The sequence below is a fragment of the Berghia stephanieae genome, chromosome 5 (assembly GCF_034508935.2).
Source record: "Berghia stephanieae isolate SIO BIC M18660-M18661 chromosome 5, UCSD_Bste_1.3, whole genome shotgun sequence".
NCBI classification, from domain to species: domain Eukaryota; kingdom Metazoa; phylum Mollusca; class Gastropoda; order Nudibranchia; family Aeolidiidae; genus Berghia; species Berghia stephanieae.
In genome coordinates this window covers 44,936,426-44,962,550 of record NC_088364.1, presented here as the reverse complement: position 1 = coordinate 44,962,550, position 26,125 = coordinate 44,936,426, and the positions used below count along the sequence as shown (strand labels likewise).

The window sequence follows — 26,125 nt, the reverse complement described above, 5'->3', positions numbered from 1 at the left end:
ACCACACCATTATAAGACATGGACAGAAAGCCATATAGAAAAGACCCTACCTAGAACCTGAACAACCACCCTGTAAGAGCTGTTTTGCGATGCTTGAAATACATTTAGTTCATATCAGCGCCAGGAAAAGGGAAGAAAACGGGACAGTCATTCTAGATTGATAATTAAAATCACACAATAAAACGTAAGACAAAGGGGAATGGTATAAATAAGGAACAGATGTAGATAGATTCCAAGAGCACACTATTATCAGTGTGCTTGGTTTGAGATACCTAGAAGTATGTTTTGTTTGTTTTCAAAGGTTTTACGGCGCTTGCGACACATTAATGTCATTTCAGCGCCAGTGAAAAGGAGGAATACGGGACAGTGAAAAAATTCTAGTATTATCAACAAGTAAAGTTACCCAAGGAAAAGTAAGACCAAGGGGAATTGGTTGTTTTGTTCGTCTTAGTTTTTAAGGGTTTTACGGCTCTTGCAACACATTTGGGTTATATCAACGCCAGTAAAAAGGAAGAAAATGGGATAGTAAAAAGTTGTAGAATTACAATTAAAGCATCCAAGAAAAGGTAAGACAAAGGGGAATTAGTTTAAAAAGGGGATAGATGTTGGTTTAAATTTAAATAGGAAACAGGTGTAGATTCCAAGAATACACTATAAAGTTCTTAGTTTGAGATCACCTAAAAGTCTCATCCATACAACCACAGGTCACCAATGACTGCCGATCACTCCATTCAGACTGCCAAATAACGACACAGCGATTGTCGGTCTTCTCAATTATTATGATGATAGTATAAATAAATATTTTGATCAAGTTGATTTATCCACTAAATGGTGTTCTGATAACATGCTTCACTTAAATATCACAAAGACTGTTTCTCTCCCAGTCAAGGACTCCGGACAAAACTAAGAAATCTAATCCCAAGACAAAGACAGAAAGCATGTTGGAAAACAGATACAGGGGGATAGAAGACAGCAAGTACCTCCCTGCCCACTCTGAGAGGTCAGGATATTTAGGTTATATCAGCGCCAGTAAAAAGGAAGAAAATGGGATAGATAGTCAAATTCTAGAATTACAATGTAAGACCTACATCCACGATCATCTTGATGTTGGTGCGGTCCAAAAACAAACTAAAAACAATGGAGTCAATTATATTCATATAAGTTTAATTTTATTAATGTATGTATTATTCATGTCCATTTAAAAGGTATTAATAATAGTATAACAGGTGTGTAAGAAATAACAAAACAAAACAAAACAATAAACAATCATCCAGCATTTATATATATCGCAATATCCACTAGACATGCTCAAAGCGCTTTAAAAGAGGTCCCTAGCCAACAGCAACACATCATGAAAGACGCGACATGACACCTGTTAGGCAATGACGCTATTAACGGCCAGGTACTAATTTTACACCTGGGTATGGTGAGTGAATGTGAATAAAGAGCCTTTTCCAAGGACTAAACTTTGTGCTGCTCAGAGACTCGAACCCTGGACATTTTGATCCAATGGTGAGTGTCATACCACATGACCACATAGCCGCACAATGTGCAGTTTCTAAGATATAGCAATGACAATAAATCAATCATGAGTCGCATTCAATTATACAGTAAAAATGGGACAAAATGGATAAACTGAAAACAATTCGGAATGTTGCCCATTGAAATGTTTTGTTTGTTTTTGTTTTTAAGGGTTTTTACGGCACCTGCAACACATTAAGGTCATATCAGCGCCAGTAAAAACGAAGAAAATGGGATAGTAAAATTTTTTAGAATTACAATTAAAGTACCAAAGAAAAAGTAAGACAAAGGGGAATTGGTTCAAATAGGAAACAGATGTAGATTCCAAGAGCACACTATCAGTGTGCTTAGTTTGAGATCACCTAAAAGTCTCATCCAGACACAAGCACAGGTCCCTACTAAGAGGAATACACTCAAATGTTTACAAATCATATATAATATGTAAAAAAAAAAAAGATAATACATTTCATAACAGAGAAATGATTTGCAAGGAAAAAAATATAATCTCTCAAAACTAACTATACATTTGACTGTTACAAGAAAAAAAATATAACCTCCCAAAACAAACTATACATTTGACTGTTTGCCTCTCAGCCAGGGCCAGGACAAAACCAAGTAATCTCATTCCAAGACAAAGACAGAAAGCAAGTTGGAAAACAGATACAGGGGGATAGAAGACACAGTAAGTACCTCCCTGCCCGCTATGGGAGGTCAGAAACCCCACCCAGTGAGATCACCTAAAAGTCTCATCCAGAGACAAGCACAGGCCCCCACTAAGAGGAATACATTCAAATGTTTACACATTACAACATATATATAACACAAAAATTAATACAATGCTTAACAGAGAGATGATTTACAAGGAAAAAAATATAATTTCCCAAAACTATACATTTGACTGTTTCCCTCCCAGCCAGGGTCAGGACAAAACAAAGTAATCTCTTCCAAGACAAAGACAGAAAGCATGTTGGAAAACAGATATACTTTTTGTTTTTTATGGTTTTACGGCGCTTGCAACACATTATCAGCGCCACTAAAAAGGATGAAAATTGGATAGTAAAAAAATTCTAGATGTACACTTAAAAGGACTCGAGGAAAAAGTAAGACAAGGGGAACTGTACAAATAGGGAACAAATGTAGATTCCAAGAGCACACTATCAGTGTACATAGTTTGAGATCACCTGAATGTTTCACCCGGACACCAGCACAAGATTCCACTAAGAGGAATACACTCAAGTGTGAAAAAAATCCTATGTTAAAATAAATCTCCCAAAACTATAACTAAACATTCAACTGCTTCTCTCCCAGCCAAGACAAAACTAAGTACCGTAATCTCTTTCCAAAAAAAGACAGAAAGCAATTGGAAAACAGATATTGGGGGATAGAAGACACAGTAAGTGCCTCCCTGTCCACTATGGGAGCAATAGAGCAATACACTGTTGTACAATGACAAAGGATATATTTCTTTCTCCATTTTTTGAATCATGATGAACTTAAGATGATCTTCAAGAGCTCTCAGGTTTGACAATTTTTGACAAGTTGAGAATCATCTCGACTCATCGAGTCAATGCACATGAGAATACAAATCACATCCCATAATAAACTAAACTAATATAAATGTACAGCACATCGTAATTAATAAACACCGACCACAATTCTACACTTACAACTATGTAAGTTCGTCAAGTCTTAGAAATTTAGAGATGCTTGTCACAATTTTACGTCATAACTGCACCTGGGAAAAGGAAGAGTCAAGTTTGGTTTTGGAAGTCTAATGGCACAGGCGACACTAATGAAGATGATACAAAAAGGACATTCAAATAGTTCAGTTCAGTTCTCGCATTACTCTTAGGAGATAGATTTCTTTTAAAAATGAAGACTAAAGGTAAAAGATATAAAATAACTCCCAGCAACTATCTACACCGGTGCCCAGTTTACAGCCTCACAAAGACAGTGGCATGGGATTTCCACAATAAGTGAGATACTTTTATAATCTATTTAGACAGCCCTTAATACTAATAGACAATTACTTAGGGAAAAAATGTAATCCCTCTCTCTCTCTCTCTCTTACAGAAAACACTCCTAGTTACATTCCACTGTTTACCCCACAAAGAAGACTTTAGGCGGGGTCTTTAATAGAATCAATCCAACCTACACAGTAACATGGACAGATGTCACATGTTTTGTCTGTTTTAAAAAGGTTTTTATGGCACTTGCAATACTGAAAGGTAATTTCAGTGCTGGTAAAAAGGAAGAAGACAAATATTTAAAAGATTTAGATCTCGCTATCAATCACCTAAGTAATAAGTAAGACAAAAGGGATAGCCCAGCAGATAGCAGCGGTAGATCCAGATGAAGTACAATATTGCTGCTAGTCTTAAACTACTTAAAAGCCCCACACGGACACTGCTACAGGATCTCCACTAGGAGAAATTTACTCAAATGCTATAAAAATATTAATAAAAGTTATATCTAAAGCTAACGTTGACAAAATATATATATATATATAATGGACAGATGATTTACAAGGGGGAAAAAAATCATCTCTGAGGTAAAGACAAATCCATCTGACTGCTTTGCTCTCATCGAAGGACTCCTGGCAAAACCTAATGGTCCCATTTCAAAGCAAGGATACAAAGCGACATGGATTGGGATAAACAATATAAGATGATGGAAGAGAGAAAGTGCTTTGAGTGAGACGTTTGTTTTTTGTTTTTAAGGGTTTTACGGCGCTTGCAACACATTAAGGTCATATCAGCGCCAGTAAAAAGGAAGAAAATGGAAAAGTAAAAAGTTCTAGAATTACAATTAAAGCACCCAAGAAAAGGTAAGACAAAGGGGAATTGGTTCAAATAGGAAACAGATGTAGATTCCAAGAGCAAACTATCAAAGTACTTCGTTTGAGATCACCTAAAACTCTCATCCAGACACAAGCACAGGCCCCCCACTAAGAGGAACACAATCAAATGTTTACAAATTATATATAACACGTAAACAAACATAATACAGTTCATAACAGAGAGATGATTTACAAGGAAAAAAATATCATCTCCCAAAACTAACTCTACATTTGACTGTTTCCCTCTCAGTCAGGACATCCGACCAGGGCCAGGAAAAAACCAAGCAATCTCATACCAAGACAAAGACAGAAAGCATGTTGGAAAACAGCCTAAAGGGGATAGAAGACACGGTAAATACCTCCCTGCCCACTGTGGAGGTAGGGAACCCCACCCAGTTTTGAGTGAGACGATTTTCTATGGAAAGGGCTGGTCAAATGTGTATCATCATTTTTCTTTAGAGATAGCAAAGTTGTGGACTTATGAGAATCCATCCACCCAGGAGCAACTGATGTTCCTCTGGTAGGGAGGGGAATTTCACTTATCGCAACAAAGACAGAAAGTCAAAGAAATGGACAACATAATATTAGAGGGATAAAAGACTGTGCCATTAGCTCCCAACAACCACATGCACCTTATTGAAAAAGATCCCATAGAGCAATGTGAACAGTAAACACATTCATTTACATGGCAAATAATAACGTTGATGAAAGACAAATGGGAAGGTATATTATGATAAAAGTTTGCTGCTAAAATTTTTGTACAAAATGAAATTAAACTTTCCCACCCCTTTGACAATAATAAGCAATTAAGCTCTAGATAAACAAGAAGAGAAGGCTAAACGTTATAATAATAATGATCAATTCTCATGGAAGCGATCATAAATTAACTTTAAATCCAATATGATTCAGATGCAGGCAACCTTTAAACAGTATCATTCGAAAACATGTCCAGTGCGGTGAGAAACCACAACCAAGATCTACCAACCAGCAGGTATGTCTAAACTAAAGAGAGATATTTTTAAGTTGTCACCCACAACCATTTTAAGCACAACACAGGGATATAAAAAATTGTAAACAAAAATGCATGGCGAGCCATTTCCAACCGAATGAGTTGAAAACAATAAGTAAATAGCATTTCCACTTTTTAAAGAATAAAACTGTAGTACAAAAAAACTATCTATATTTTGGAAAAAATATATACATTTATATCTAGTATTTATATAAGCTTTCTAAATAGGTTTTTAGATACGTCTCTCTGATAAACTATGAATCTCCCATGAAATTAATAGAAAAAATACATAAACTGTGTTTTGAGATTTAAAGGATATTTTTTGTTTGTTTGTTTGTTGCTTTAGGTCTCTTCCAACACAATTGAGGTTATATGAGAGACCGCTGAAACAAAAAAACAAGCAATCCAACAAAAATAGTACAAATGTCGATTAAAATCATAACCTAAAGATATCATAAGCTAGATTATAAATAACCAAGAACAAACAGGCAGAGGATTTACAGGAAAAAAAATATCCCCTGTCAAAAATACAATCACAAACCAAAGAAGCAGGATAGGCTAGTAAAGAGAAGAAGAAACGACATCACTATCGGATCGTACACCCATGCGAACATCATAGGTATATGATTCAAGGGTGATGCTCCCATCCAACCACCCGTATTTAAAGGATACAAAATGACATTTGAAACAAGAATGTGAATCTATTTGTAAAATATTTGGATGTTCATGTATATAAATAGAATCTGTCAGGACAATTTGGTATGAAGAGTATACATAACATGTGGACCTTAGCACCTGTCTGACAACAGGTGATTCGATTGTAATCAACAATGGCATTTTGATACATTTGATAGTAGAAAAATTTTCATTAAAAAATCTTTGTTGTATTTCATTTCATTACTGAATAAAAAAATTATGTGAAGTTTGATTGGAGCAGAGGCAAAAGATAACGAAAAAAAATCAACCCAAAAAACAAAATGATCATGATATATAAAGGACAAATATTCAGAACCATCAACCATAGTATTTTCTGGTCACAACTTTTTCCTATAGCGCTATTTGAACACACAAACCTCACAAAATTTGTTCAAACAATGTACATCATTGAAATTCCCATATTGTGTAAAATAAAGATTTATTATTATCACCAACTAAATAACATTTAATAAAAGGAAAAAAAAAACAATACAAAACAAACAAAAACTTCTCTTTTGATGGGAATGAGAGAGCATTGCAAGATTCAATAACATAAAAAAATCTTGCCTCTTTTATCCAAGCAACACATCAGTCTGTCGCAGATAATAATATTGGAAAGGTGATTGACAATTATAACCGCTATAAACCAACAGAAAAGTATGAAATGGAATGCAAATTTCAAATTGGACCGAAAATACGACAGATAATGATACATGCTCTCAAGACTACTGACCTGTGGTAGTAGTAGTAGTGCCTTTAACTTTAAGCCAGTCATCACTGACTGATCTACTCCTCAAGATATCAGCTTCTTGAGCATCCTGAAAATTATTCTGTTATGTCAAGATATTGCAAAAAGTCTCATAAAAAGTTAACCACGTTGAACCATAAATTCGTTTTTCACAAAGCGGATGGATGATATCCAATAATAATGTACAACAACAATAATAATAACAATAACATAAATGTATATAGAAATAATAACAACAAAATAGAATATATGATAGATATATGTATATGTGTGTATATAATATCAATATAGTTGGTCCCTTACACAATGGAAGACATAAGGATTCAGTTGTAGTCATTACACACACGGTATAATAGATCATTTTGTAGAAAAATAAATCTTAATATACAAACCCTGACTACACCAAGGCACTGTATTTCACAATGTATATATAGCAAATCATTTGGAAACGATCCCTTGACCATGGCTGCCAATAATGTATCTGCACCTGTTTCATCTCTTCAATAATCAGCCACTGAGATAGAATGATAACTTTATATTTCTCCCCTAAAATCTCACATTGAAGAATTTTTGAAAAGTTGGAATTTATTTGTTTTTGTTTGTTTCTAAGGGTTTTACAGCGCTAGCAACACATTTAGGTAATATTAGCGCCAGTAAAAAGGAAGAAAATGGGATAGTCAAAAGTACTAGCTAGAATTACAATTAAGCACACAAGAAAAGGTAAGACAAAGGGGAATTAATTCAAATAGGGATGTAGATTTCAACAGCACACTTTCAGTGTACTTAGATCACATCACCTAAATGTCTGAACCCGACACAAGCATGGGTCCCCACTAAGAGGAACACACTCAAATGTATACAAATCATATATATTTAAAATAAAAATAACACAGTGCATAACAGAGAGATGATTTACAAGACAATAAATATCATCTCCCAAAACTCTACCTAAACATTTGACTGTTTCCCTCCCAGCCACGGCCAGTACAAAACCAAGTAATCTCATTCCAAGACAAAGACAGAAAACATGTTGGAAAACAGAAATAGGGGGATAGAAGACACAGTAAGGGCCTCCCTGTCCACTATGGAAGGTTAGGAACCCCAACCAGAAGTTGAAATTTTTTCTCTAGCCCAAATTTTATTTTAAAAAAGGTGTTTTGTTAGTGTTCCAAAAAAATATAAATAGATCCACTTTTTCAGAAATTTGAATCCTGCCAGAAATGCTTCTGAACATTATTTTCATAGTGGATGAGACGCCTGATAAACTGTCAAAAAAGAGACAAATTTAGCAGAATTGGACGAATGCTGACAATTCTTTATATGCTTAGAAAATTTTAATCAACCAAAATTGCTGTCTGTCAGACTACAGGCATTGATTATTTACATTATTGGCAGCAATGGATGACAAGTCATAACTCACCAGAGTTGTTACCCCGCCAATAAAAATTTATATAAAAATCTAAATGCTTATTTCTTTCGAAAAAAAGTAAATATATATTTTTGTAGGGCAAACATAACATCTATAAGAGTGAGTGATGTATTTATCAAATTGGAACAGAAGTAATAATTATGAACAAGCACTCTAGAATCTTGAGATGTTTTCAGATGGCACAAATTCCATGTTTGTTCCCATGAAGGTACAAACCAACATAAATGAACAATTGAACAAGACAAGTAATTGCTTATACTTCCTAAATTAACATCTCATTTGTGAATTATATAAAAATTGATATGTACAAATTCACAAAATATCATCAATGTGGTGAGAATAACAAACAGACTGATTCTTCGGTTATCAACAATCATAACTTCATCTTTTCTTCATCACAGAATCACTACAATGTCGGAGACGTAAAAATCTCGATTGAATGATGTAGACTTTATTCACTATGGGGGACTCCTAATATTTTCTCACAAATCACAGGGCTTTATGATGATTGTATTCTACATCAATTTCTTCTCACAAAAATGGAAAAATCTTTTTTTCATGATGAAACACGTGTAACATTGTAACAGATGATTGCAAAACAATAACCGATTCAAGAAACAAAACACTGACCAATTGCAGTATTTCAACCAAGTATAATTGAAGCAAGGTACCCATTCACTGCTGGACAACCAGATGTACTTGATGAAAATGGCCGGGATATAGAAACAAAGGTTAACTTTGAGTCCACAATCCAAGGTCAAAAGGTTTCCAAAGGGTCAATGACATTACTGAGGTGCCATATATCACCAGATGTGAGTGGCTGATCAAAATCACCACAAACTAATTGGCAACTTTTAGGGCTGTTGATATGTACGATAAAGTCCATATCATAAATCATTGATGTTAAGATCTGTTCAAGAGGGAATGCTGGGTCTTCTTTGGGATTGTCTGACACATTTGGAAATTTGGGAACAGGAAACAGTGTAGAGACTTGAACCTGAAATATATTTTAAAAAAAAGAAATTTTAACTCTTCTTCACATGAACTGACTTGACGCAGTAGAATGAATATTAATGTGGAAGATGCATATCCAAAAAAGAAAAAGTATGATACCTTCTTGACTGTGCATCTTTAAAGGGCTGAATATAATTAAAACTTTTGATACCAGCAGGTAGGTTGTGTCATAAGTGGAAAGCACAGGAAATAAAGAGTGAAGAAGCATGTCAACATTGGATGGAGGAATACTAAAAGTTTGATCGCTTGATTGCCTAGCTTGTATTCTATTTAGTTTCCTTTGATACTGATCTATTGGTGACTCTTTAAGACAAGTAAGTCCTCTTTACAGTGTTATTTCAGGCCTAACACTTTGTTCACGAATTTCATTAGTAAGTCTCTTTAACCACTAGTCACAGGCCTGTAGATCGTCTTTTCCAGAAATTGATAATAGTATGATATGTCAAACGTGCGGCTATGTGGTCTCGTGGTTTGACACTCGCTTTCGGATCGGAAGGTCCTGGGTTCGAGTCTCGCTCGACGCATAGTTGAGTCCCTGGAAAAGACTCTTTACTCACATTCTCTCACCGTACTCAGGTGTAAAATGAGTACCTGACCGTGAACAGCGTTCTCTTTGTCCGAAAAAATTGTAATATCGCCTAACAGGCGTCATGTCTCGTCCTACTTGTTAAATGTTGCTGTTGACCAGGGACCCCTTGTAAAGCGCTTTGAGCACGTTGTGGATATTGCGCTAAAAAAAGCTCAATTTATTTTTTTTGTCCTGTTAGATGTATCATTCTAATATGCTTTTAAAAGAATATTGTTAGTAAAAATCAAGTAGCCTGTCTGAGTATACAGGGAGGGTATAGTTGTCTTACTTCAGCATTTTTAGAGATCAAAATTACAGCAAGTGTTTTTAAATTGATGTCAACAAAATAAAAGGCATAATTAAGCAAAATAATCTTTGCCTCATTATTGAGAAACTTACTCTTATTTTAATTGAAGCATGAAAAGAAGAAAATAAAATCCCCAGTCTTTACTCTTGGTAGGGGCGGGGAGGGGATGGATATCCCCTGTAAAAATATTAGTGAACAAAAGTAGAAAGTAGCTATATATATATATTCCACAACAGAGAAAATTGCCCAGATTAGACTGCTAGCAAACATGATAAGAATGTAAACATTCTGAATTCCTTTCGCTCTTTTAAATGAATGATGCTGGCAAGGACTGGTTTAATTACATTCCTCTTGGAGACACACAAGTCCCTTTAACTAAGTTTGTACCATAATTCAATCTGGCTTTGCAGTATAGACAGTAATAAGTCCTATAGTACCTTTAACTAACCCTAATACTAATAGGGAAAACAAAAACCCTAGAACCTTTATCACGACATAACTTGATTTACCAAATTAAATCACTACCACTCAAAATTAATTTATGGTTTATGACAAATTTAAACCTTTAATTAATTCAAAAGTCATGTCCTTAGGACAAAGCAAATTAGATTCTTGTCATTATGTTAATATTCTCAAAATAAAAATCAAAGCAGAATTTGTATCAAAAATAAACTGAGAGCAATTGTTTTAACAATTTTTTTTCTAGATGTGACTGAAGCCTCAAAGAAAACACAAAAATTGTATGGAGATAGATACATAATAATTTACTACACTTGCCTTGTTGGATCTTCTTTTGACGTAAACCCAGGGACATTGACCACATTCCTCCTTCCCGAATAGTCAGAGAAACTAAAGGTGACCTGCGGGTTTGTTGGGAAATTTAAAAAACAAACACATTTTTTAAAGTTAAAAAATTACAAAGAAAAAGACAAGTATTTCGTAAAATAATTGTTGCTTTATATTAATAAAATATGTCTACACTTTTATGCAATTACCAGGGAGGAAAAAGTTTATTGTTGTAATGCTTTGGCATCATTCAAATGATTCAATTTTAGAGATTAATAATGTTTCTATCAAACTGCAGCAGATTGTCAAGCACTGGAGAGCTTTTGGACCAGAGTGCTAGGTTTAAACAATGCAGATGGTAAAACTGCATTCTATGGAAAAACTACACATATAAAAGGTGTGATCTTATTCCTACAGTGACACAAAATAATGAAATAATTAAAGAGCATAAAAATATCAACAATATCCATTCTCCAAATCAACAAACCTGTTTCTTCAAATTCTTCTCCTTGATCAGCCTCAAATTTTCAAGGTGAGAATGGAACTCTGGAATTATGGTCAGCTTCTGCCTCAGAATGTATTCTGGTCACACAAATGACAGAAAAAGAATCACAGCTTGTAAGAATAAGTGTCCGTTTGTTTTTAAGGGTTTTACACGCTTGTAACACATTCGGTCATATCAGTGCCAGTAAAAAGAAATAAAATAATATAATAAAAAATTATAGAATACCATTTTCTAAGAAAGTTTTTACGGCGCTTGGGACACATTTAGGTCATATCAGCGCAAGTAAAAAGGAAGAAAATGGGATAGTTTAAAAGTTCTAGAATCACAATTAAAGCACTCAAGACAATGTTAGACATAGGGGAATGGTACAAATAGGGAATAGGTGTGATCCCATCTACTATCATTGTGTATAGTTTGAGATCACCCAAAAGTCTCTTCCGACATGAGCACAGGATACCTCTAAAAGGAATACACTCAAATGCTTACACTATAAATTCAAAACAACAAATAACAGAGATATGATTTACAAGGAAAAAACAATAACTTTACATTTGACTGTTTCCCTCCCAGCCAAGACTCCGGCCAGGGCCAGTAAAAAAACAAGTAATCTCATTCCAAGACAAAAACAGAAGGCAAATTGGAAAACAACTACAGAGGGGTAGAAGATACAGTAAGTACCTCCCTGCCCACTATGGGAGGTCAGGAACACCACCCTGAGACTTCCAATTAAACCAGCGAAGAAAAAAATGAGACAAAGGAGGAATTGGTTCAAATCGGGAACAGATGTAGATTCCAAGAGCACACCACCAGTGTACTTAGTTTGAGAACACTTAAATGTCTCATCCTGACACAAGCTCAGGTCCCTACTAAGAGGAAAACACTCAAATGTTTACAAATCATAAGATATATGCAAAAAATAATAAATTAATACAGTGCATATCAGATGATTTAAAAGACAAAATATATCATCTCCCCAAACTCTAATTATACACTTGACTGGTATCTGGCCATGGTAAGGACACAACCTAGTAATCTTTTTCTAAGACAACAAAGACAGAAAGCAAGTTGGAAAACAGATATAGGGTAATAGAAGTTACAATATGTGCCTCCCTACCCACAATGCTAGGTCAGGAAACCCCACCCAGAATAAGTGTCTATAATTCATACAACAAAACGGTATAAGGAAAGCGACTAGAAACTTACTACAGGTTGTGAGATAAGTTACGAGTAAGTACTTAACATTTTAATGATATAGTTTAGATGTCATTTTCTTCTCATATGATATTAGCAAAATAATGTGTCAACGCTGCTCATAAGGCCTGAATATATTTTGACATGGCTTTGCTATTTGTTTCCTGTTTACAATCATATTCTACCCAACTCAATCCTTACACCAAAAACTTGAAGTAAACAAAGTATTTTTAATATATTCTGGACTGTATGCTTCATTAATTCAAGTCATAAATTGGATCAATAAAAACTAACCACTCTTAAAAATATTCCTTCATTAAATTATGATCATTTGTTGGGTTAAGACTAGTCTATCTCATGATGTGTGCACAAGGAAAAACTGATCTATACAATATAAACATATAAATACATAAGTATGACTTTATCACTATCTCTACATCGTAAAAAAAACCAAAACAAACATAACACACACACACAAAAAACCCCAAACAAAGTCTTAGGAATAGAATGGCATTGATGACAAGAGATTTCATACCTATGATGTACCCCAGGGTGCAATCGTCAGGCAGTCTTATCCTCTCTGCTGTCGTCATAAATCTACCTCCACTGAAATAGAAATATCTCTTGTGAGTAAATAAGTGACGACCTACATTTTTATATATGTCTTCACTCATGTATGCAGCAGCTGTCCTCAGATAAGGCCAGATAATTCTATAATCCTCACAAAATTCTGAAAAAAAATAAATCTTACTATCTACATTCTCGTCAATCTGTTTTTTTTTTCTAATGCCAAAAATAAATAGCCCTTAAAGAAATAATCTTAAATAAAATTAAAACACCTCACATCTGTAAAATTGCATTCATGTGACGCAGGACTGACAACCCACAATGGCAGTGAATCAAGATAGGACTTTAAAAAATCAGGATTTGAATTCTTATAATCAAATCTGTTACAATTGCACTTTAAGATTAGTAACTATATATTGAAGTCAAATGGAAATATGTCATAAACAAAACGTAAAAACTATCAAATAGTCATATTACATGCGCAAATATTAATATATTAAGAAGAAAAAAAAAGGGACATTCAAAATCCAGCCAGGATTTAATTTATGACCTTAAAAAAAATACATGGGAAAATCTTTGGGAATAACGGGAATTGGCAGCCCTATGTGATGTGCAAAATTGAGTCAATGGGTTAGAGCCAGTGACAAAGCACTTTAAGAGAATGGCATTTTGATGCATAAAGCTTCCTCTAGCCGCTAAGTAGAAATTGGTTAGCTGTATCTCTTAGACCTGATGAAGACGTTTTGAAAAAGCATTTTGCTGTTGACTAGCGTCATATTAAAAAGAATAGCAAGCAATTGTTACCTCCATGAACACCTCAGAAACTGAGATAATCTCTTGAGTCTGAAGGACTATGACACGTCTGTTAGATATAACATTTTTTCCCCCTCTGTAAATCAGGTTTCTGCCAGAGTCTATCCTAGTTAAGGCCCCAGGATGGAAAACTTTATGGAAAAGAATAACGGATATAAGAAAATTGAAGACATTTGAATCTCTATTTACCTCGCATGGGGAGCCATTTTCAGAGCCAAAGAACGACTGATACAAAAACCAGCACCTCCCGTCGCAAACCAGAATGACAGCTTCATCTGTAGAAATAAAAAAACCAAAAAACTCAATAATCATAATGAAAGTGATAACATGCCTAATAATACTGACCATCAACTTCTGAAAATGAAATAGGAGAAAACCCCATCAAAACCACATAATGCACAACTGAAATGGTGACTCCAATTTGCATTATGATTAAGCACAGGGTAGACAATCCATAGAGGAAAAGTGACAAAATCATCTTTCGGTAATTTGTCAGAGAAAGTAAAAAAACATTTCTGTGAGACAGTGAAAATTTGTTTTTAGAACGTGAGCAACATCAATTTGTACTAAGATTGTCTTTGTCAATGAAAATAAATAATTACTACAACAGATTAAAACAAAGCATATAGGATATCATATTATTAATTTACAAGAACCAAATTGGGAGTAAAAAAAACAAAAAAAACCCCCAACAACTCTGCATCAGAATTACATCTGGCGACAGGTTTTCCAGTATTTGAGAGAAAGAGAGTAATCATGCTTGGCTTGTGCCAGCAATCTGCACATGGGTGTTAATTACACACCAGATGACCTACAAAGACGGTAGTTGGCCATGACTGCCTCATAATTGCTGGACTAAACATTGACAATGTCATTAGTCAACTGTACAGTATCATCAGCCATTCCCTCAGCTTGTGGATCAAAAATGTGACCCATCGCCTCAGACCAGTATTATGACCAGGTGGACATATGGGTGAAAGGTCACTGATCCAATTTGCTTGAAAGATAGACTAACAAAGTCAGTTTGCCTGAAAGAGATGCTAACTTACAACAAGTAGGCCTACCTATCACCGAAACTCATATGAATGGAAAATCGAACATATATGTTCGATATTCAATCATAGTGAAATGAGAGTTAAACTTATAAGTAAGAAATTTTCAAGTAAAAATGACATATATGAAACATATGATTTTATAATTTAAAGAAACTATATATTGTTCTCACTAAAATTTTAAAAACTAAAACAAAGTTTCACACTGACAGCTTTATTAAAATTTATAGCATCCAAACCACCCAGAAATAATAGTGGAAGGTCACAAATATGTTCTCTCGATTATATTAAAAAAACAATTTAAGTAATATCAAAAATCTAACTGCCCCCCCCCTCCCCCCCCCACCTTCTACCCACATCTCTTCTGGACCTACCCCTGGGTTTTCTCTATCAGCCACTTCTAATGGGTGTTTGAGACTGGGTTTTCCCAGGTACCAATCCTCCTTGTGATTGTATTTTCTTAGCAGGTCCATTAACTGGGGCACGTTGACATACACATCATCATCTATATGGCAGAACCAACTGATGTCAAACAAAGTAAAAAAAAAAAGAAAAACAAAAAAGAAGTGTAAACAATATATTTGTTTCCCTTTTGTTAAACTAAAATGATATTAAAGAATGAATAAATGAGACATCACACAGTTCATTGTTATTGCTTTTAGACTGACAGTTAAGTGACGAGGCCTCACTAAATTCTCTCAATCAGACAATCACATTTAAGGTTTTGTGTTTTGGTATGATTGATCTGGCAGTAGAACTTAGTATTTTACTTAACCACATACTATAGCAACGCAAAGACCACAAACAAACCATGAATAGTAAAAAAACCCAACAAATATGAACAACATGAGTTCCTCAAACACACACACACAGAGAGAGAGAGAGAGAGAGAGAGAGAGAGAGAGAGAGAGAGAGAGAGAGAGAGAGAGAGAGAGAGAGAGAGAGAGAGAGAGAGAGAGAGAGAGATCATAATATTCTTTCCCAGGTGCATATCTAATGCACCGTTTGAACTTCCCTATCCAGAGACGCCAACTTTAAATTTGGCTTACAAGAATTTCAGACACCACTCGGAGGAATTTCAATCTGAAAGAGGAATTTCCGCACACAAGAAAAAGGAATTGGGATGGTATTTGGCATTGTGTTTACATGTTGTATAGTTCTAAACAGATACCTGATTAGAACTATATGATATATAAACACAATCTCAAAGATTCCATATTTCAAATGAAGTAAAGTTCCAAAACACAATGGTAGTGATTGCAGTACTGGTGGAAGTTAAGATGATGTGGTGATGGTAGTTTTAGTAGTAGTGGTAGTGATGATGATGTGGTGGTGGTGGTGCTTGTAGTGGTAGTAATGATGATGATGTGGTGGTGGTGGTTGTAGTAGTACTGGTAATGATGGTGTAGTTGTGGTAGTGATGATGATATGGTAGTGGTTGTAGTAGAAATGGTAGTGATGATAATGTGGTGATGGTTGTGGTAGTAGTGGGAATGATGATGTGGTGCTGGTGGTGGTTGTAGTAGTAGTGGACATGATGATGTGGTGGTGATTTGAGTAGTACTGGTGTGATGATGATGAGATGTGGTGGTGGTGTAGTAGTAGTGGTAGTGATAATTATGTAGTTGTAGTAGTAGTGGACATGATGATGTGGTGGTGATTTGAGTAGTACTGGTGTGATGATGATGAGATGTGGTGGTGGTGTAGTAGTAGTGGTAGTGATAATTATGTGGTTGTAGTAGTAGAGTTAGAGGTGATGATGACGTGGAGGTGGTGGTTGCAGTAGTAGTAGTGATGATGATGTGGTGGTTGGAGGGGGGGGGAACAATTTGACTTCATTGGAATTTGACGGAAGTTGCCCGTAACCGGAATTTTTTTGCTCCAGACCGGATTTTTTTCATGTGAAATTGGAGCTTTGACCTCACTGCTTATCATTATTGTTTATGACAATGCCCTTTGTAAATTTCATCAAATGGTTAAAAATAACATTCATCAAAAAGAAATTTAAAAAACACCCATCGTTGTATTAAGAGTAACATATGTGTGAGTGTGTGTTGTATTGTACCGTTTTCTAGATGCCATGTATGCATCAAACTCCACAGCCATCTTGCAGCTCAAAGCACGCCTGAAAAATAAATAAAGAAACAAAATCAGAATTTGAAAGGTTTATTTTTACTAGATCATGTTATAATGAATAGTAAAATTTAATTTAAATATATCCAAATATCAACAAAACAAAACAAAGAAATCCCCCCCAAAAACGCCCTGTTACACAAGATTAAATTTAACCAACATACCTGCTGTGGTCTGCTGTGCAATTTGTGTTGACCAAATGTTTACCTGGAACATGCCATAACAACAAACATTAATAACATGATGCACCAAAAAAATAAACAAATAACACCAAATCATATTACAACAAACTGCCTTTTAAAAAATAAAGTCATGCAGATTCTGGGTTAAACTGGAATATCTTTTCATAATCAAACACAAGGGATGGACGTTTCAGGCATAACTTTTAACTAAAAATGCATAGAAAATAAACATTTTAAAAGTATTCTTTGTAGATAAATGGTACTAGGGTGTGGGGGGTAGGGAAGAAGATGAGAGGTGAGAGAGTGAAATGGTGAAGGCACTATATGGACACCCAGGAGACCTTGATTCTAGCCCTGCCTTTGGCAGCTCACTTTTTTCTTGAGAAAATAAAATTCTAATTACTACTGCTCACTTTGAAACAATGAGAATGATCATTGTTATCTCTCTGTCTTCTTCTTACTTGTCATATAAACCACTGACTCAAGTCAGTCAATACTGCATAACAGTATAGCCAAATAAAACTCTGGTACTTTTCTGACAGTCTGCACATTCTTCTTTAAATTTAAAGGTCTCAAAACAGCAAAAATAGCTTGACACCGACACGTATGTAATCCATCATCGGAATATATCAGGGAAATAGAGTGAAAATTACTGTCAATATGAGATGGAGGAATAATCAAAAATTGTTCCCAAAGAAAAATAAGGCAGATAAAAATAAAAATGAATGAAAATTGGTAACAAAACACAAGACTACATTCCTAGAGATACAAATAAGGAAACCAAACTACCTACTGAAACAATCCACTTCACACATACTAAAATAAATATGAATAATTGTCAAGCAAAATTTCAATGATCATCTATGTTATGCTCCTCACAATGCTTCATTTACCCCCCCCCCCCCATCCCCTCAGCATTCCATTCCATCGCAATCTGCTTGGTAGGCATCCTTTTGTACAGCCTAATATGAGGTACTTATCCACTCCAGGCTTGAGTAAGTAAGTAATATTGACCAAGCCCTGGCACTGGCACCAGCGTTCTGTCCTTTGGCAAGGCAACTAACACACATTATCCAACTCCATTTAGGAGTGAATGGATCCCTGGCCATCTGATATTGTAATATCACTTATAAAAAAAAAAAAATAAAATAAAAAAAAAAAAAAAAAAAGGTGACTGGCGATGTACGAAATGTAAATTAGATTTATTTTTGAAAATTCATTTCTTTAAACCCATTTCAAAACTTATTTAAATTCTTCAACGCTCCGCAAAATAAGAAATATCATTTGATAACTTTATATTTTGAAGTCATAGGATTTATTATCTAATAAATCATAGCTGTTTTTAATTTTTTTAATTTTGTATTTAAAGGTTGTAGATCTTAGCTTTGCAATAAAATAATATTTTGTATAAAGTATAAATCATGCACAAATCTTTCAAGATGTTATTGTGCTTGGATGGCATTTTCTGCACTTTTCGCTATCACTGTCCAAATCATATCCATCAATAGGATGGAAATAACAATGAATTATTCATTTTGAACCATTCTCCATGATGATACTTCAATATGATTGTAAGTTTGCTTTGAGGATACCAATATTTACAAACTAAATCTGTCCCCTCTCTAATCGAACAAATTAATTGGTCAGTTGCAAAATGTATTAACGCATGTCATCAATGACAATGGCAAAGGTGCAGACAATGTTCTTCCCGAGAACAGTAGAGAAATCAGCCAATCATTGCTTCATCACTGGTCAACTATCTGTCACAACAGGTGTCCACCACAACAAGTTGAACAGTATACACATAATACTAATACTGAGGTAGAATAACTCAGCAAGGGCAAAATGATTCAATAAACGCTCATTCCAAAAAAAATAAAAACCACCCAAAAAATAATTTATACAGGCAAGTTAAACTAAGAAAATAAAAAAGAAATCTACACATTTCACAAAACAATAAAAAACCAAAGAAAACTGAACTGATATGGAAAAGTTAGACGGTTCACCAAGTCACAGATTCAGATTGGCGTAACAAGAGATTTAGTTACAAAAAAAATTCCAGTGTTACCTACCTAAAATGGTAGACAGCTTAGAGTCTTCTCCATCAGTGAAAAAATAAGTCTGTAAAGTAATCAAGAATCAATGATTAATTAAACTTAATGAAATGGTTGTAATTGTATAAATAAATATGGAAATATTTATCATTAAAAAAAAATTAGACTCATTTATTTCATTTAATTCATTTAATGTCAATTTAAAAACACTGACATAAGGCAAGAAGATACAGCTGTCTCCTTTTGAAAATTAATTACAGGAATTTTCACCGTTGCCACCAAGATGGTTGTATAGACATATATGTGAAGCTGAAGTGAGCGATCCAACTGCTGACTGAAAAAAGATGAATGAATCTTAGTCTTAGTTAATGAGGGGCACAACATAAACTAACAACTAGATAGAACAGAAAACTAACCGATCTTTCAATTTAAAAAAAAATGAACTTACTTGTTCAGATGCAAGTCCGTACCAAGTCTTCAAAAGAAGTCTTACACGGGATCCATGGTAATTCAATGTTGTTTTCACACTGATAAAGATGTCCTCTAAGTCGGTCATCTGTCCGTCTTTGGTGGGTTTTTCTTGTCCTCGAGTCCGAGGTTGGGATACAACTTGTTGCACAGGACCATTGTTTATACGATGAATAAACTCATTTTGATTCAAATTTACACGGCTGTCTTCGTTAACCGATAAAGATTTAGCACTTCTTTGTCTATGATGGCTAGACACACTTCCAAAAAGGTTTTTCTCATTCAAATCATGTTTAACGTCGAAGTAAGCATCGTTCCCCACTCCGCCATTGTCATCAACAAAGTTTAGGGACGGCAGCAAACTTTTCCGAACTTTTTCATGCGTGTGAGAGTTCTGAAAACTCCACAAATTAACATTATAACTCACCCAAATGTTTATAACGAAAAAAATAACTAGAAAGGTGGAATATTTAACCACCTTTCTTATGGATAAACGCATCTGGGAACACCAACATTCCCCCAGACCCTTGAGAATGGGGAATCCATCACACAAAAACATTAAAAAAACAAGCCTCAACAATCCCCTCCCCTCATGTCCCAAAACGTCACACAACGAGCAACGGCGGCACTCGGCACTCGGCCCTCGGCCCTCGACCCCATAACGAGGTCAACTGAAAGCGGAAGTAAACACAAGTCTCAAAAAGTGTTTTTTACTCTAATCTTAGTGTTCTCCACTCCACCTTCTAGCATTATTTCTTTATTTCTACCTTGGTCTTGTCCAAGAAAGTACGCTTAGACGAAATGGCAGGAGATTCATGGTAATAAATTAACCCGTTATAATTATGGGTTGAAGGATTTATCGATAGCAGTATTTAATACTCAAAGATCAATGTATTGGGAGAAGACTTCTTTGATTTGATCATGTGATTGTATTTCAATTGTATTGTATGATACTGATACCCTGTCGTTTAGTTTGTCAAGTCATTACATTGATTATTACATTACATTATCCCCTTTCCATTTGACTGTTAATTTAAAATGTGACCGTCGGATCCCAACAGTTTCATATTTATTTTGTCTAATTCACATCTAAAAAACAAAAACAAACAAAAAAAAAAAAGTATGATCCATACGTGTCTTAATCCGAAGTTGGAAGTAGAAGAGGCATTGCTACTGACTGCTGCTGCTTGTTTTACTGAGCCTTTTTACTGAGTTAATGTGAATGTTGTTGGTGGTGACGATAATGGTAATAATATTAATGAAAATAGGGTGGATTATACACCTTTTACAATACATGTCCGTTACATGATGGTTGTTTATTTATGAACGGGAAAGAATGACCATTTTCCTTTCTATTCTTAATGAACCAGCTAAACATTCATATTATCATCAGGCATCCCCTGACTCGACACTAATTAATACTAATAATAATGTACACATGACATGTCCTCACAAAACACATATCAATGAATCTGTTTAGTTGAGCGGGTAGGAGGGGGCGAAAGCTATTTTGGTAGAGCTTGAAAGTACATTACAATAGAAAAACATTATATCCGAATGGTATGCCTATGACGAGACGAAACAGGTTGATGAGAAGGGGGGGGGGGGGGGGGGGGTTAGAAGGGCAATAATGTGGCCTCCATCCCTGTAATGTATGTATAATTTTTTTTTAGGTTGAGTGAGTACGATGATTGCTCCAGCTTAGGACAAGAGTTGATGGAAAACATCAATGAAAGAAACAAGCATGCACGCACCAGCAGTGCCTATACAAAGGTATTGGAACTTTAACTATAATATTTACAACATTTTTTTTTGTCTTCACAGCTTCCCATGTTGATGCATTCATAGAAAGTATATATGTATTTTTTGTTGTTGAAAAAACGAATTTTGATTGTGGTGTATTATCTTAATCTTTATGGATTCACCATGCTCATTGTGTTTCACAGTGCTTCATATTTTTCTGGCACTAATCCTTATGGAAACTAAATTAAAATTTTATAGGGTATCTGTAGATGTTGTCAGATCAGGCTCCATTTATATAAAAACATTCTTACATTACTGTTGTTATCACTGTCTGCTACCAGGTAATCATTCATCAAAAAATAATATGTGTGTACCCTTAGAGTACTTAGAGGACAAGCCTGGGATTTTCAAAATAATAATTCGGCCTATTTATCTGAGTTAAATTTTATTTATGTTTATATCATTTATTTGTCGAATATTACAACAGACTTACATAACAATCAATTTTCACAATGATAGCAGTTAAAATGATGTGACTCAAGTTTCAATCAATCTGTGTAGCTTTGTGGTCTTGCATTCAGACAAGTAAATCCCTTGTTCAAGACCTGGTATTTTTGGTGTTGGAAAGCCGAGTCCTTGGAAATAGCGTTTTTCTGATCATTTATTACATATTTAGTCAAAATACTGTAAGCTGGGCCTTCAATTCCATTTAATTTACATTTTTTTTTTTGCTGTTACATTCCAACACTTACCTCATGTTTGACTTTATTTATTTTATTCCAGTTATCAGCCTCCATCAGAAGTAAGCTTCGTCAATTCAACTCAGATGTGAATCGTCTCAAACAGAACTTGATCCGTGCTTCCTCTTCCTATCATATGTATCCTTTAAACCTGACAAACTATTGTAGTGGTTAGATAAGCTATCATTGTAATTTGTTATTGTTTTTATTGTTGTTATCATTATTATTATTATTAATAATAATAATAATGATAGTAACAATCAGAAAATTATAGGACACAGACATTGTTTATGATGAATTATCAAACTAGAATCTGCATTATAAAATGATCAAATTTGATAGTAGACTTTAACGTTTCAATAAAACTAGTGCATCCTTAGATCTACCGCTTATATAGCGATATAGATTTAATTAATATAGCCTATAGGCGTTATTCTTTTTCTTTTTTTTTTTTTTTAGCAAATGTGGTCAATGTTAGATTTTTAACGAGGAAAATTTGTGAAAACTCATACATGGAGCTGTCTTCAAATTTTGTCTTATTATAATACATTTATTATATGCTATTTTTTTAAAGTGATGATGTACATAAATAAAGGTGAAAATAAAGTATTTTGGGTTGATACGATTTTTTTCTGTTTTTAAAATTTTGATTTTCTATGGTAGGCCTACCCCTGATATAAGGGAAATGGGGGAGGGGTGGGTGAAAATTCAAAGGAATATGTCATGATTGTGATTTTCTACTGCATTTCTTTGTTTCTGAAGTATCAAACCTTAACACAACACAGTACACAACGTGAGGTAGAACGTAGACAAGGCATGATGGATGCTTTGGTTTCCAAGGAAAAACAGATTGAACAGGCCAGTCGTAATGAGGAGAGCTCAAGGTACCGTCTGATTCTTGTAGTAATACTACGTTGATTTCCTCTTTTCTGTTTCTTTTTTTGCTTATCAATAATTTGACTGAACTGGGTGGCGTCCAGATCAGCAGAAATTTTTGGGAGCGGGCTCTAGCACAAAATGAAAATCTTAAAAGATACTAGGGTGAGTCAAAACGAAACGGGACTCTGCTTATTACTTTAAAACAAATAGAATCAATGCCATGTATTATACTTCAAATTAAAGCTTGGCATTAGCCGAGTAGAATGCTACTTCTCCATATAGTCTCCAGTTCTCTCAATAGCCACAGTCCACCTTTTTTAAGGTCATGTATCCCCTCCTCGTAAAGCTGAGTTGACAGAACTTTGAGCCAATTTTTGCTACTGTCTTGGCTTCTTCATCTTCAAAGTGATGTCCCCTCATTGCGTCCTTCAGTGGACCAAAAAGATGAAAGTCTGAAAGTGTCAAGTCAGGTGAATTAATAAGGAAGGTGAGACAACGTTGTCCATCAAATTGATTCGATTCACTCCCTTTTCCTGGCATTTGTGTGTGTAAGGGTATTTTCATGAAGAGACATTACTCATTCCATCTCCAAAGCCGGTCTAACTTGACAAATTCTTGCTTTCAGTTGTGTCAAGGTCTATTTGTACCGTTGAGAATTGACAGTGGCTCCCTGTGGTTGGAAATCAATGATGATTACACCTCTTATGTCCCAAAACTCTGTTAGCATAATGATCTCAGCTTTGAAGTTTTTGGTCTTTGGGGAAGAGGGGTGTTGCAGTTCCAATGATTGTCTCTTTGACAGGTTCAACCCACCTTAAACACTACCGCTACAAAATGCCTGAGTTTTATAGACTTTACCAATGCATTATAAAATGTTACTTGAGGTTTCTTCTTCGAAAAAAAGAAAATCAGTGACAGCTTTCTGTCGCTGACTGACATCCATGGAGGTAGCCATTTTGAGCTGTCATAACTTTAGTTCATGTGTAAATACAATTGAGCCAAATATGACGTCACATGAAAAAGAAATTAACTCAGTAGGAGATTTGTCCCATTCCTTTTTGACTCACCGTCGTTATATGTGACAATTTCTTCAAAACAGTATTATATATGTCAGGTTAAGCCAGATGCCAAACTGGAATTTGAAATTTGAAATGATCAGAAATAGGAAATTCTTGTTTTTGTCAATTTAGGAAATAATAATATATTCATTATTGACTATAAATTCAATTTTTTGCTTTTGTACAACCCTGGAATTATACTGTTTTGAGGTGATGGGTTGTATATGGTGACAATAAAAGCAGAAAGAAATATACAACTAGAGATATTCTCAAAATTTCAATATTTTTTGACTGGGGGGGGGGGGGGACTAGACTTTATGATCTCCACAGGTGTAGACTTAATGGCATCCTCTATCTGTTGTGGCAAGCTAATTAAATAGTGGAGGTCCAGTTTTTAAACCTGTTATTCACGGCTTATTGTTTTGTTTTGTTTTTAATTTTTGTCTTGTTTTGCATATCTTTATTGCTCTTTTTTGTGTGTGTGTGTTACGTATTTATGAGAAGTGAATCATGGAAACACCTTCATGCTTGCTATGATATTGTACTAATTGTGGTGAAATAATTATAAAAGATAAGCTTCAAATTATTGTACCTGTTATTTAAATTAGTTATGAATAAACACAAATTCTAAAACTAACCAAAACTAAGCTACCTGGAGTCACTTCAAACAATAATTAGTATGATTTATTCACTCCAGCATTCCTGGCAAACGTGGTGACAGGTGAGGAATAGAACTGTAATGTGTGATCCAATTCCAGCAATCCCCACCCCCCCACCCCCCCCCACACACACACACTCCCTTCCACTCGACCCCACATACTCCTTAAATTTTCCTTACCACCAAGCCTTGGATATCAGAATATTACCAATTTTAAACAATTGGTTTATTCTATTTTAAGTTAATAAGAATGTATGAGGCTGACGAAAATGAATTGAGCATGCCTGTCTGACATATGCACATCTTATGTCTAATTGTATTGATATAGTATAGTGCATTATTCTAAATGTATTCAATGTATATTTTGTATACAGTCAATCATGGGCACTTTATCCCACCTTTGTTTTTTTGCTTGGTAATCCAGAAGTCTGAGGTTTGATTTTAAATCAACTATGGGTGGTTTTTTAATTTTTTTTTTTTTTTTTTTTTGCGGCGGGGGGGTATTTCTGGTATTTTTCTTTTTTCCTTGTCCAGCAATGTATAAATTCCCATCTTTTCAAATTTTTATAAAATATGGACAACTCAGGCTAGTTAGACAATTCTCATAGTCCATTTTTTATATATTTATTTTTGTTATGAGAAACCATTTAATGTAGCAATGACTATCCCGCACAAATCTTTGGGCCTCTTTTTCGCTTGAATTTGCGACAAAATATGGGACGAAGCCGTTTCGTATATGCTATTTTTAAAAATTAATTACGACGCTGTTTATCGATGAATATGACTGAAAGTTGGCACACAGTTAGAAAAAAGGTCATTTTAGATTATGTCAAGCGACAAAACTTGTGCGATTACCAGAAGACCGTTAAAAATAGATTTTTACTCTTTGGAGTAAAATATTTCTTAAACTACCGGGCGTGGAGGTTTTGTCGCTGACAGGGTAATACATGAACATTTCTTCTTTTTGGTTGTAAAATTTCATATGAATATGACGAGTACTTTTCCCGTATTTTACAAAACACCACCCTAATTTGCTCTTCAAGTTTCAATCTTTTAATCCACTTATTACGCAAGATACAACCAAAGGTCGGAAAAAAATGCCGAAAAAGCGTCCCATATTTTCACGTTTTTTTCCTCTTTACGGGTCATCCAAATAAATGACACC

The 26,125-nt window shown here is 34.8% G+C and overlaps 2 protein-coding genes across 3 annotated transcripts in view; one reads left to right on the top strand and one right to left on the bottom strand.

Moving 5' to 3' along the window:
* Positions 1 to 1,143: 1,143 nt before the first annotated feature.
* Positions 1,144 to 20,442, bottom strand: LOC144972999 (beta-1,3-N-acetylglucosaminyltransferase radical fringe-like). The gene is made up of 10 exons (XM_078914915.1): positions 19,863 to 20,442; positions 19,433 to 19,481; positions 17,343 to 17,385; positions 17,111 to 17,170; positions 15,420 to 15,567; positions 14,183 to 14,268; positions 13,149 to 13,219; positions 11,405 to 11,499; positions 10,909 to 10,991; positions 1,144 to 9,239 (listed from the first exon to the last, which is right to left on the bottom strand). Exons 1-10 carry the CDS (start codon positions 20,439 to 20,441, stop codon positions 9,146 to 9,148), a joined length of 1,308 nt encoding a protein of 435 aa, XP_078771041.1. The 5' UTR covers position 20,442; the 3' UTR covers positions 1,144 to 9,145.
* A 92-nt stretch (positions 20,443 to 20,534) lies between these two features.
* The window catches only part of LOC144972998 (syntaxin-8-like), a 41,535-nt gene continuing 35,944 nt past the window's right edge, over positions 20,535 to 26,125 (top strand). The window contains exons 1-5 of one of the 2 annotated variants that reach the window (XM_078914913.1): positions 20,538 to 20,700; positions 21,556 to 21,655; positions 22,409 to 22,503; positions 23,151 to 23,249; positions 25,000 to 25,023. In XM_078914913.1, the coding sequence (XP_078771039.1) occupies positions 20,684 to 20,700; positions 21,556 to 21,655; positions 22,409 to 22,503; positions 23,151 to 23,249; positions 25,000 to 25,023 (335 nt within the window). In that variant the 5' untranslated portion in view covers positions 20,538 to 20,683. Of the gene's footprint in view, positions 20,701 to 21,555; positions 21,656 to 22,408; positions 22,504 to 23,150; positions 23,250 to 24,999; positions 25,024 to 26,125 lie in introns of both variants that reach the window. The other variant, XM_078914914.1, reaches the window with a different exon arrangement.